Below are 14,437 nucleotides of genomic sequence, written 5' to 3' on the forward strand. Positions count from 1 at the left end.
GGAGGAGGTTTACAAGAATGTTGCTAAGGTTAGAAAAGTGTAGCTACGAGGAGAGATTGGATAGGTTGGGGTTATTTTCCTCAGAACAAAGAAAGCTGAGAGGTGGCTTGATTGAGGTGCACAAAATTATGAGGGGAATAGATAGAGTGGACAGGATAAAATTGTTTCCCTTGATGAAGAATTCTAGAACCAGGGGACATAGAATCAAGATAAGTGGCAGTAGGTGTAGGGGGGACATGAGGAAGAACTTTTTTACGCAGAGAATAGTGGGTGTCTGGAATTCGCTGCCCAAGTTGATGGTAGAGGCAGAAACCTTAAACTCTTTTAAAAAGTACGTGGATCTGCACCTAAAGTGCTGTAAGCTGCAGGGCTATGGGCCGAGTGCAGGAAGGTGGGATTAGAAAGGGCACCTGGGTGTCCTCGGGCTGGCATGGACAAGATGGGCCAAATGGCCTCCTTCTGTGTTGTAACTTTTCTATGGTTCTACGGTTCCATCTACCCTCATGTGGGAGAGCACAATCTGCCATGTGAGACTGCCATTGAAATTGAGAAGGTTGGTAGCCTGCCTAATGCCAAGGGAGATAGTGCAGTAGTTTGCGAAGAGAAGAGATCCACGGTGTATTTTTTTTGGAAGGGAACAAGGGCAGATTTGAAAAGAAGGACAGTCACTGAGGAGAGGGAACCATTTACAATTGCAGATAACATTGTAAACACCGCCATTAAGTGGTAAAATATGTAGGGTCATGGTTGGGCTGTGGTGGCAAGCAGAAATTCCATCACAGTTCTGTTGAAGGGTCATGAGGACTCGAAACGTCAACTCTTTTCTTCTCCGCCGATGCTGCCAGACCTGCTGAGTTTTTCCAGGTAATTCTGTTTTTGTTTTGGATTTCCAGCATCCGCAGTTTTTTGTTTTTATTTTTTAGAAATCCCATCCTGATTGTTGTGGGGCAGGAATTGAAGGATTTCAGACCTATATGGTGAATTCCCATTTCAACATGCCCAAGACAAAGGGTTGCTGAATATCTATAAGGGATATTATCAGGGAAAGAGTGGCAAACATTAACTCTCTTTATCAGAAACCTTGAGTATGCTGCCAGCATTGGAAAGGGCTGAATAAGAAGGGAGAAAGTACTTTTAATGTAATAAACATTCCTGGGCTCTTGCAGGGGAAATACAAATGTAAAATAGTAGTAAGTGTTAGGACAAATGACCAAGTATATTTCAAAAATGGTTTTGTAGGGATTTTTAAAAGATGAAGCAAAGTAGCAAGACAGAATTTAAGGAGGAGTCTGAGGCATCATGAGCAAGATAGTTGACATAGCTGAAAGATTTGCCATCAGTGATGGTGCAGGGAATTCACATATGTCAATTCTGTAGAACCAAGATGGGAAAAAACATAAGGGATTTGTGATCACGAACTAGGATTTTGAATTCTATGCATTTCAGGTACAGTTCGTGTCACAATGATGTGACATGTGCATGAGTGATATCAATCTTTATTTTCATCAGCTGATTAAATACGTATTGAATTGCTTTAAAAAGGGCTTTTAAAAAGTAATGTTTTTGCCCCATCTTGGCACTACAGAATTGACATATGTGAATTGCCTGCACCATTACTGATGGCAAATCTTTCAGTTATTTCAACTATCTTGCTCTTGATGTCTCAGGCTCCTCCTTAAATTCTGTCTTGCTACTTTTCTTAATGCACTGGCTTAGTATGGCTACCACAAGTCACCTGACATCTTGTATTGCAAGTTGACCAGTTTTCTGGAAGGTTCCAATGCAGAATACAATTAAGACAAGCCCAGACATCCTCCTATGGAATTTCACACCTGCTGATGTGAAGAGCTATGTCAAAAGATTTACTGGGCAGAATTTTCTGTCTGCCGGGCAGGCTCGACCCAATCTCCGGCGGGCGGGGAGCCAATCCCTGCCAGAGAAGCGGGCCCCACCGCCATTTTATGTGGACAGGCCAAATAAGGCCCACCCCAGTGTGATGTCCGCCAGGAAGCGCTATGCAATTCCTGTGTGGGCGGTGGGGATTCCCCAAAAGTGAGACTGCACTCTTTTACACATGTGCATGAAAGAGCGCACGTCTCCCTGAGGCAAAGTGTTGCCTCAGGGAGATCGCTGACACTTTTAAAAACATTAAAAATAGAAAAAAAAATCCTTAACATGTCCCCCTCATGTGACAATGTCATACAAGATGGGACATGTTCATTAATTACACTAAAACTTTATTAAACTTTTTAAATCCCTACATGTAACCTCGTCCCGCTGGTGGATGAGATTTTATGTTTTTTCTATTGCCCACTGGGGCTCCTGGCCTGCCCGTCAACCTTAATCCTCTGCCCGCTGACGGCAAAATTCAGCCCACTAAAACTGTACTGGAACTTACATTTGCATTTCTATAAAGCTACCTCTCAAGTGGAGCAAGAAAGTCTACCGGGACAACAACTACATGGAAAGTGTTCTTCCTATCTCATCAAGATGAATAATGGATCACTCAGAAGTTAATGGCTGGGACATTACAGAATCTAATCACCTCAGCCATAAAACAATAGGCACGGTCTGTCCAGGCATAAGCTACCCAAATACCTTCTGAAATAATTAATGGGAGATAGAGGTCATGTGGCTAGAATAACCATTTTTGAAATCTCTTTTATTACAACAAGCTGTAGGCAGAGGCCTCGAAGAAAGTTTCTAAAGGGCAAGACCTTATCTCTATGACAGTTTGAAATCCAGCACAGAAATAGAGAATTTCCATTGCAAGAAACCTCAGGTGCAAAACCTTCGCGTTTTGGAAAAGACGAATTATGTTTTTTTTTAAAAAAGAGACTATCTCCAGAAATTGCAGTTTACAATTGACTTCAACTCCACTGCGTTTTCAATTCTGCTACACAGAATCACAGAATCACAGTGCAGAACAGGCCCTTTGTCCCATCGAGTCTATGACATGTGAGAAACACCTGACCTACCTATCTAATCTCATTTACCAGCACTTGGCCCATAGCCTTGAACGTTATGACATGCCAAGTGCTCATCCAGGTACTTTTTAAAGAATGTGAGGCAACCCGCCTCCACCACCCTCCCAGGTAGTGCATTCCATGCCGTCAACACCCCCTGGGTAAAAATGTTTTTCCTTACATTCCCCCTAAACCTCCTGTCCCTCACCTTGAACTTTTGTCCCCTCATGACTGACTCTTCAACTAAGGGGAACAGCTGCTCCTTATCCACCCTGTCCATGCCCCTCATAATCTTCTATACCTCAATCAGGTCACCCCTCAATCTTCTCTGCTCCAACAAAAACAACCCAACCTCTCTTCATAACTTAAACATTTCATCCCAGGCAACATCCTGGTGAATCTCCTCTGCACACCCTCCAGTGCAATCACATCCTTCCTATAATGTGGTGACCAGAACTGTACACAGTACTCCAGCTGTGGCTTCACCAAGGTTCTATACAACTCCAACATGACCTCCCTACCTTTGTAATCTATGCCTCGATTAATAAAGGCAAGTGTCCCATATGCCTTTTTCACCACCCCACTAACATACCCCTCCACCTAGAGATCTATGGACACACACACCAAGGTCCCTTTGTTTCTCAGAACTTCCTAGTGTCATGCCATTCATTGAATACTTCCTTGTCAAATTACTCCTTCCAAAGTGTATCATCTCACACTTTTCAGGGTTAAATTCCATCTGACACTTATCTGCCCATTTGACCATCCCGTTTATATCTTCCTGTAGCCCAAGACACTCAACCTCACTGTTAACCACCCGACCAATCTTTGTGTCATCCGCAAACTTACTAATCCTACCCCCCACATAGTCATCTATGTCATTTATATAATTGACGAATAATAGGGGACCAAGCACAGATCCCTGTGGTATGCCACTGGACAATGGCTTCCAGTCACTAAAGCGTCCTTCTGTCATCACCCTCTGTCTCCTACAACTAAGCCAATTTTGAATCCACCTTATCAAATTACCCTGTACCCCATATGCATTTGCCTTCTTTATAAGTCTCCCATGTGGGACCTTGTCAAAGGCTTTGCTGAAATCCATATCAACTACATCAACTGCACCACCCTCATCTACACACCTGGTCACCTCCTCAAAAAATTCAATCCAATTTGTTAAGCATGACCTCCCTCTGACAAAGCCATGCTGACTATCCCTGATCAAACCTTGCCTCTCCAAGTGGAGATAGATTCTTTCCTTCAGAATTTTCTTCAATAGTTTCCCTACCACTGACATGAGACTCACTGGCCTGTAGTTCCTTCTACAACCCTTCTTAAATAGTGGAACCACATTAGCTGTTCCCAGTCCTCTGGCACCTCCCCCGTAGCCAGAGAGGAATTAAAAATTTGGGTCAGAGCCCCTGCGATCTCCTCCCTTGCCTCCCTCAGCAGTCTGGGACACAAATCATCTCGACCTGGAGATTTGTCCACTTTTAAAACTGCCAACACCTCCAATACCTTGTCACTCCCTATATCAATTTGCTCAAGAACCTCGCAGTCTCTCTCCCCAAGTTCGATACCTTCATCCTCATTCTGTTGGGTGAAGACGCATGTGAAGTATTCGTTCAACACTCTACCGATGTCCTTTGACTCCACCCATAGATTGCCCCCTTGGTCCCTAATGGGCCCTACTCTTTCCCCGGTTATCCTCTTCCCATTAATATACTTGTAGAATATATTGGGATTTTCCCTACTTTTACCAGCCAGAGCTTTGTCATATCCTCTCTTTGCTCTCCTAATTGCTTTCTTAAGCTCCACCCTGCACTGTCTGTACTAATGCCTCCGTGGATTTGCTTGTACCTGCTAAAAGCCTCCCTTTTCCTCCTCATCGTATCCTGAATATCTTTGGTCATCCATGGTTCCCTGAGCTTGTTACTCCTTCCTATTATCCGAGAGGGAACATGTTGAGCCTGTACCCTCCCCATTTCCTTTTTGAATGCCCCCCACTGCTCCTCTGTAGATTTCCCCACAAGTAGCTGTTCCCAGTCTACCTTGGCCAGATCCTGCCTTATTTCACTAAAATCCGCCCTGCCCCAATCCAAAACATTTTTTTGCAACTTGTCTATTTCTTTGTCTATAACAAGTTTAAATTGTACCATGTTGTGGTCACTATCACTAAAATGCTCCCTGACCACCACCTCAGCCACCTGTCCAGCTTCATTCCCCAGATTAGGTCCAGCACTGTGCCGTCCCTTGTTGGACCCTCTACATATTGGCCTAAAAAATTCTTCTGTACACATTTCAGCCATGGATGCCAGAGAAGGGCTGATAAATATGTTTTACCTTTTAGCGTTGTATTTTAATTTGGCTGAAAACTAACTTCCTACTCTATAGCTTGTAATGCTTGTGTGTAGGTGTGTGTGTTGTGAAGGCTGGGCATGGGTTTACCTTTTTGAATATTTTTTATATCTTTACCTGAGTGGGTTTTTAGCTCAATAAAACCTAACCCCCTTGTGTTTTAATTCAAGAACGCCTGCCAGACTAGTTTCTTTGCAATCAGCGCATAAATGGTTAAGCACAGACATAGAACTAATACCTTCATCCTTACAGATTCATAAAAAACCTTGTTACGGCCTGGTTACCCCTCCTCATGTGGTCGTAACACTAGTAAGATAGGAATGGTAGGCAACAGGATTTAGGGAAAAGTGTGGCCAACATGCGCATTGAACAAGTGGAACCCTAGAGGTCAATGGGGAGGGTACTGGAGAAATTGAGTCCAGGGTGAAAAAGCACAGCTAAGGCTTTCAGCAACAGTGCAGCTATGGGAAAAACAGAGGCAGGCAATGTTGCTGACATAAAAGGACATGTTTCTGATGACAAATAGGATATGGACAAAGGGAATACGAAGCTTGTATACCTTAGAAAGCAACCATTGAGGAGGATGCAGGGTCTCGGATATGTTTTGCTTCATGATATACTACATATTTCCCCACTGTAATCTAGATATGTTTAAATCAAGGCACAGTCTCCTACTCAAATTCATTCCTTACCTTCCTGTCTTTCCATCCTACGTTTTTTAAAACCTAGTCACCTACTCTTTGAGTTACCTACTCTTCTGCTACAGTCTTTTCAACCTTGGCAGGGTCATCCAATACAGAGATAAAATTAGTCGTCTCAATTTCTCTGCTCCTCTCACCCATTCTAATCTGTCTCTCTCTGAACTTACTGCACTCCATTCTCTCAGGTCCAGCCCCAACATTGTTATCAAACCCGCTGACAAGGGTGGTGCTGTTGTTGTCTGGCGCACTGACCTCTACCTCGCGGAGGCTGAGCATCAACTCACAGACACTTCCTCCTACCTCTCCCTGGACCATGACCCCACCACTGAACATCAAGCCATTGTTTCCAGGACTGTCACTGACCTCATCTCCTCTGGAGATCTTCCTCCCACAGCTTCCAACCTGATAGTTGCCCAACCTTGGACGGCTCGCTTCTACCTCCCACCCAAAATCTACAAACAGAACTGTCCCGGTAGACCGATCGTGTCAGCCTGTTACTGCCCCACGGAACTCATTTCTCGTTATCTTGACTCCCTTCTCTCTCCCCTTGTCCAGTCCCTTCCCACCTACATCCGTGATTCCTCTGACAACTTATGTCACATCAACAATTTCCAGTTCCCTGGCCCCAACCGCTTCCTCTTCACCATGGACGTCCAATCCCTCTACACCTCCATCCCCCACCAGGATGGTCTGACAGCCCTTAGTTTCTTCCTCGAACAGAGGCCCGAACAATCCCCATCCACCACTACTCTCTTCCGTCTGGCTGAACTTGTTCTCACACTGAACAATTTCTCCTTCAACTCCTCTCACTTCCTCCAAATAAAAGGTGTGGCTATGGGTACCTGCATGGGCCCCAGCTATGCCTGTCTCGTTATGGGGAATGTGGAACATTCCTTGCTCCAGTCCTACTCTGGCCCCCTCCCACAACTCTTTCTCCGGTACATCGATGATTACTTCGGTGCTGCTTCATGCTCTCATCTGGACTTGGAAAAAGTTATTAATTTTGCTTCCAATCTCCACCCCTCCATCATTTTCACATGGTCCATCTCTGACACTTCCCTTCCCTTCCTTGACCTCTCTGTCTCAATTTCTGGTGACAGACTGTCCACCAATATCCATTACAAGCCTACCGGCTCCCACAGCTACCTCGACTACAGTTCCTCACACCCCGCTTCCTGTAAGGACTCCATCCCAATCTCTTAGTTCCTTAGCCTCCGTCACATCTGTTCTGATGATGCTACCTTCAAAAACAGTTCCTCTGACATGTCCTCCTTCTTCCTTAACCGAGGTTTTCTACCCACAGTCGTTGACAGGGCCCTCAACCGTGTCCAGCCCATCTCCCGCGCATCCGTCCTCACAGCTTCTCCTCCCTCCCAGAAACATGATAGGGTCCCCCTTGTCCTCATTTATCACCCCACCAGCCTCCGCATTCAAAGGATCATCCTCCGCCATTTCCGCCAACTCCAGCATGATGCCACCACCAAACACATCTTCCCTTCACCCCCCCAGCGGCATTCCGTAGGGATCGTTCCCTCCAGGACACCCTGGTCCACTCCTCCATCACTCCCTACTCCTCAACCCCTACCTATGGCACCTTCCCATGCCCACGCAAAAGATGCAACACCTGCCCCTTCACTTCCTCTCTCCTCACCATCCAAGGGCCCAAACACTCCTTTCAAGCGAAGCAGCATTTCACTTGCATTTCCCCCAACTTAGTCTACTGCATTCGTTGCTCCCAATGCGGTCTCCTCTACATTGGAGAGACGTAAACTGAGCGATCGCTTTGCAGAACACCTGCAGTCTGTCCGCAAGAATGACCCAAACCTCCCTGTCGCTTGCCATTTTAACACTCCACCCTGCTCTCTTGCCCACATGTCTGTCCTTGGCTTGCTGCATTGTTCCAGTGAAGTCCAACGCAAACTGGAGGAACAGCACCTCATCTTCCGACTAGGCACTTTATAGACTTCCGGACTGAATATTGAATTCAACAACTTTAGATCTTGAACTCCCTCCTCCAACCCCAGCCCCTTTCCGTTTCTTCCCCCTTCCTTTTGTTTTTTCCAATAATTTATATAGATTTTTCTTTTTCCACCTATTTCCATTATTTTTAAATCTTGTATGCCCTGCTAGTCTTTCCACACCACCCCCACTAGAACTGCACCTTGAGTGCCCAGCCATCCATTCTTAATTAGCACATTCATTTAGATAATATCACCACCATCAACACCTTTGTTCCTTTGTCTGTGACATCTTTTGATTATCTGCTCCTATCACTGCTTGCTTGTCCCTACAACCACACCACCTCCCCCCCCCCACTTCTCTCCCCCATCACACCCCGCCCACCCCCAACCTTAAACCAGCTTATATTTCACCCCTCTCCTAATATTCACTCAGTTCTGTTGAAGGGTCATGAGGACTCGAAACGTCAACTCTTTTCTTCTCCGCCGATGCTGCCAGACCTGCTGAGTTTTTCCAGGTAATTCTGTTTTTGTCATCCTCTACAGATCTTTGCCCTTCACCTTGACTTCTCAATGAAAAGATCAATGAATCCACTGAAGAGGGAAGGATGCCTCGGGTTGCGGGGCTCCAATGAGGCTGCTACAAAGGTAATATTTTATGGCAGTTAACAATATACTTTTTTTTTCACAAATGAAGTATATTTTGATCAATGTTGAGTGGAGTTCTTTGCATCCCGTTAGCTATAAATATGCAGAGATTTGTCTTGGCACACTGCTCCAAAAATTGGTGTCCCACATAGTGCAGTAAACCTGGGGCATTGAGCTATGAGCCACAAAATACCTGGTACTGGCTAGTGTCCATTACTTAAGTAAATATTATAAACACCTATTTATATATTCATATTACTTTGGCTAGGAACTTCCTCTCCTTTAAATTAAAATATAATGCAGAATAAATTCAATTACAAAATGAAGACTTTCTTTTTAAATGTACAAGAATACATTTCAAAATAGTTGTTCTTGAACATTTATCACTTCTGTTGCTACTTTATATGTCCAAATGCTTCACTAATATAAAAGCTGTAGTTATTACTGCCAACAGCAGACAAATCCAGGGGCTAGGTAACAGAAATGGCTCTGGGATTTTAGGTTCAAGTGTGATGTTGAAATACTAGCTGGGATTTTCCTTGGCCCCTGGAGTCGGGCGTGTTTGGCAGCGTGAGTGGACAATCCAGCAAGAAGGCCAAAAATCGGTTTCACAACATTGTGAAACCACTTTGTGATTGTCTGCTCAGCCCGTCGATGGTGGGCCGCTTTTCCCACCATCAGACATTGGGCTCCTCATTATAATACATCTGCAAATCGTTATAAGGCCAGCCTGTCGGACTCATTCCCCACAACCGCAGATGAAGCGGCCAGGTGACAGCATGGCAGGCGAATCGGAGCCTGCCTGCCATCAAAATGGCGTGTATCCCAAGAATGCATAATTAATGCGGCAGGTTTAGGATGATGCAGTGTGAAAAGCTGCCATTGCGGCCGGCAGGTAAAACATTGTTTTTCCCGCACGCTATCACACTTAGTGCAAATCTGGGATGATTCAGCCTACTGAAACTGTCAACTCAAAAGGCATTGAGTGTCTCTTCCATCCATTGTAATAAGCTGGTCTAGGTGGCTAGCAAAAGAAAGATTGACTACATAAAATGTCTTTAACTCTGCTGAGCTTGGAAAAGCTCAGGTAAGCAACATTATACATATTGCAACCAGTAATAATACAGTAGCAGAAATGTTAGCAACCTGGTATGGCAAATCTGCCATTCGAAGATACGTTTCCATCTTCAAGCAAAAAGGAGACAGGCTAGGTACTTCACACTCAGGTCGTGAGAACTGATGCAGAATAATTGCATCTTTTGAATCAAGTTTTTGCTCCTTTCTGAAAGAAAACAAAACACAAGTTACTTGCTGAAACAACAGTGATGTTAACGCTTTAATACAGCCACAGATAAATTATGAACTATTAATGTGTATGCTAAAACCAGTTTTCTTTTGAAGGGGGAGCTAGGATCAGAAAAGCTTGGAAATTGGCCTAGTTACTGGCCTCCTACTTCCTCACTAACAGTTACATGTGGTGGGGCAGTGAAGGGGATGCTGGCAGCACTATTTGCAGGGCAGGGGAAGGATCATCTAGACTAGTGTGAGAAATGAAAAAAGGTTGTCCAGGCAATAAGCACTTTTAAATGGATCACTTCCACTGGGCCAATCTGTGTTTGGCAAGAAAGGTTAGAATTTTTCTTCTGCTTGGGTATTATACGGATAGTAATGGGAGCATAAATCAAAGGAATCCTAGTGCCTTATGCAATTTGCATATGCACACTGGTAAAGATGTGGGTGGAGGAAACAGCCCCTCCCACTCAGGACACCTCAGAGGTTCATTAATGTTGTGGTTATGTCCCAGGACTAGAGGTCCAGAGGGCTGGAACAAGCTGAAATGGAAGGTGTAACCACCATACTTGCTATATTCCATGGCTTGGCTTCCAGTAATATAGGAAGTATCAAGGCTTGAGTGAATTCCTGTAGATCTTTCAAAAAAATCACTTTCGAGAACTTCTTATTTTCTGGAAGAGCCAACTAGTTCAACTATAATAGCCTAATATGAAAGAGGATTAAAGAATGGCAAATCTAGAATTTATTTACTAATCAGCATTTTGATACCTTGAATGATTTCATTACAAAGATCAACATTTATTATATGACCTATGCAAATATTTTCAAATAACAAATGCTCTAATAGAGAATTATTTTGGGCCAATGTGTCTGAGCTCTATATTCTTCTAGATTGTTGGTGCTAAGGAACAAGAATTTCTTTTGTATAGGGCGCAAAATTTGAAAAGAGGCTTGTAATTTATTATTGTCTTAGTAACTCAGCCAAAAATCAGAGGACATATTCATGTGTTTTGATATGGCTTTTGTGTAAATTTTGTTGAAAGCTAAATGCTGTGGTTATGTTCATCCCTTCAGCATGACTACTCCTAGAATTGTTCTTCTGTTTTCAATCTTTGTGCTTCCCTTCATTATACTAATGAGGACACTTTGTGAAGTACTTGGCTGTGAAGTGCTTTTGATGCCCTGAGCTTGTGAATGATGCTACATAAATGCAAATTCTTTTTGTTTGACAGTGGTAACAATAAAGCTATCAATTATTATCCACACAACAATCATTGAAAATAATGCAACTCCCATATAAAATGCATTTACAATTTTGAACTTTAACTGACTTACATTATTTTCAGTTCCCGCTCCAAATTCCATTCCCGAACTATCAACTCCATCCCTCTTCCTGGCAACAGCCTAAGATTAAGCCAGTCTGTTCGCCAGTTTGATCTGAGATAAGCTTCCAATCTCATATTTGTACTATCACAAATGCCACCTATTTCTACCTCAGTGATATCACCTGACTTCACTCCTGTATCAGCTCATCTGCTGCTGAAACCCCCATTCATTCCTTCATCACCTCTCAACTCAATTATCCAATTCAGTCCTGGCTGGTCTCCCATATAAACTTGAGGTCACCCAAAACTTTGCTGCCCATGTCTTAACTTCCATTCCCCTATCACCCCTTTGCTGGCTGACCTACATTGGCTCCCGGTCAAGCAACATCTTGACTTAAAATTCTCATCTTTGTTTTCAAATCGCTCAAGGGCTTCCACTCTCCCTATGTTTCTTATCTCCACCAGCCTCACAACCCTCCAAGATATCTGCACTCCTCTAATTCTGGCCTCTTGTGCATTTTCAATTATAATTGCTCTACCATTGGTGTTGTTTCTTCAGTTGCCTCAGCCACAAGCTCTAAAATTCCATCCCTATACCTCTACATCCCACTTTCTCCTTTAAAACACCCCTTAAAGCCTACCACCTTGACCAAGCTTCTGGCCAAATGACCTAATATCTCCTTATGCAGCTTGGTATCATACTTTGTTTTATAATGCACTGATGAAGCACCTGGGGACATTTCATTAAATTAAAAACACTATATAAATCTAATTTCTTGTTGTTATTATTGTGCAATTACTTTTAAAAGCATGATTATTATCATTTATTAGCATGATTAAAAATTGTTGCTTTTGTTTCAACAAATTTGAAACATATAAAGTGAATGAAATAATGTGTATATGTTTCTTGATAGAAGTTACATAATTGATAAAGTAAAGTCTTTCCAAAATACCTGACCTTTGTAGTTCAATAATGATTCATAAGACTTGAATCAAACATCACGAATGACAGTCTTTCATTGTTCCATTTGCTTTTGAGAGAAAGCAGTCTATTTCTATTTTTGGTGATGATTTAAATTATTACTGCTTCCATTTTAATCATAGTTTTCAATTTTTAAAAGTAAGGTTTTTTTTAACTGAATTTGGAACACTTAAAGTGTAGATTACTTCCCCACTGCTACTGAATGTATTTTCCTACTTCCAGGCTGCTACTCAGAACAACTTTCAGCACTAGGGAAGTAAAGCAGGATAAATGTCAAAGAAAGAAAAAGCATGAGACCTTTTTTTTGTAAACATTAATTGTTTTGTTAAATCCTTTTCATAAACACTAGTTTATACCTAGGTAGTACAAACCTTGTCTGATTACCATTGTTAGTTTACCCATAATGTGTATATGGAGCCTCAGGTAACTAAAAGACCCAACTCCACCAATGCACAGGAACATGTAAAAGCACTGGCAGCCTCCTTCAGAGAAGGTTGGGGACCACATAGGAACCTATCACTTTAATTATAACTGAATCTTTACTCACTCCATTTCCTGTTTATGCCGATGGAATAATATCCGCAACAATGCATTTTGATTAGATTACAAATACTTTCATTTATTTATTGTGATTTTGGGGTATATGTTGTTTCCTAGAAATCAAGTCTTATCATAACTAGTGTTTATGAAAAGACAGGTTAATTTATGAACATTTTATTATTTGTTCTGTGGTGTTTGTCAAAATAGCCAAGTTATAATAGATTAAGTAATACAAACTTCCTGCAAGATTTCCCTTTCTAAAAACATTTTAATAATCTGCTTATTAAATATATTAATGCAACTGCTCCACATTTGAACAGACTTTCCTGAATATCACATTGTAGTATGTAAACTTTGTTAAGCTATGAGTTTATGAGAAATCCATCTGTTATTTAATTATTGTGACTTATAAAAAAAACCAGGTGAATGAACTGATAACTGAGTTTGCATGTATATGTGGTATATATATATAGAGAGAGAGAGATATACATATTAAATGCATATATTATCTATATATAGACAACACAGACACATCAGACATACAGACACTGCATGCACATGTATTTAAATTATTCGGTTATGGAGTCTCGAACAAAAATTGAATCTGCTAGTGAAGTAAATCGGTTCTCAGGCCGTGAGACTTGAAACTGGTTCAAATCAATAGAGTCTGTTAATACACATTGAAATATATTAGGAAATGTCCAATTACACAAGGGATTTTTAAAACATTCTGTCTTGATGATTCAAGAACACAACCAAATGGCATTAGTTCATTCAATTTTGCATTTAGGGAAATAAAACTATGCGTCCGAGCCTGACCTGATTTATATCAACCAAGCTGGCCTAGTTTCGATCTGAAACCATTCTTAATTAACAAAATAATACGTTTCAATGGATTGTTTTTATTCCTTCCATTTTAATATATTTTCATTTTAAAGGATTTGCGTATTGTTCTGCACAACCCCATTCTCCTGACTCACGGGCAATGCCACTTGTCCATTATAGTTAGCTGCCCTGGTGCCCAGTCTGTTGTTAGCATCAAAGAATGGACGGTGAGCTGTTACCTGATTGCTAGCAATTCATGTAAGAGATATGCAGCAGCTGCCAGCAGGGCTCCCCCGGTTAGACACAACGTTTTCTTCCACCATGACTCTGCTCCCAGCCCTGACATGATGTTACAGTAATCCTGCAAAGGAAAAGTGATTATGTATCCATAAAAGGAGTAGTGATCGTCAGAGCCGCACAGTCCCAGGGAAAAGCTTTGATTCCTGCTCAGATCAACCACGCATGATCTGGACGATGCAAAACCAACACCCCAGTACATTCTTCGGTATTCCGCTGGATCGTCCCCGAGTGACTGCGCTTTTTAAATATGAAACTATTGCAGATGATCGGGGAATTGTAATGATGTCATGCCGTTATATGTTGCAGAAGAAGCAAACATGCGATGCCGCTTATGTATCTGTGCAAAACACGCAACATATTGCTACTGCTCCTGCTGCCTGCCTTTGTCTTCCTGTTTTTTTCAGCTTCTCAGTGATGTCATTGCATGTCACATTAATTCTCCGAAGAGACTTAAATTGCATTAACACCTAAATCATATACTAATAATAACCTGAAAGTTGCGTTCCTCATAAGTGTAGCCTGTACAATTATAATAGAATAG

The 14,437-nt window shown here is 42.3% G+C and overlaps 1 protein-coding gene across 1 annotated transcript in view; it reads right to left on the reverse strand.

Moving 5' to 3' along the window:
- The window catches only part of faxcb (failed axon connections homolog, metaxin like GST domain containing b), a 97,524-nt gene extending 83,301 nt beyond the window's left edge, over positions 1–14,223 (reverse strand). The window contains exons 1-2 of the mRNA XM_041188401.1: positions 13,836–14,223; positions 9,778–9,913 (exon numbers count right to left, since the gene is read on the reverse strand). Coding sequence (XP_041044335.1) covers positions 9,778–9,913; positions 13,836–14,095 — 396 coding nt within the window. The 5' untranslated portion in view covers positions 14,096–14,223. The remainder of the gene's footprint in view (positions 1–9,777; positions 9,914–13,835) is intronic.
- Between the last annotated feature and the right edge of the window lie 214 nt (positions 14,224–14,437).

This window comes from Carcharodon carcharias, chromosome 5 (assembly GCF_017639515.1).
Source record: "Carcharodon carcharias isolate sCarCar2 chromosome 5, sCarCar2.pri, whole genome shotgun sequence".
NCBI classification, from domain to species: domain Eukaryota; kingdom Metazoa; phylum Chordata; class Chondrichthyes; order Lamniformes; family Lamnidae; genus Carcharodon; species Carcharodon carcharias.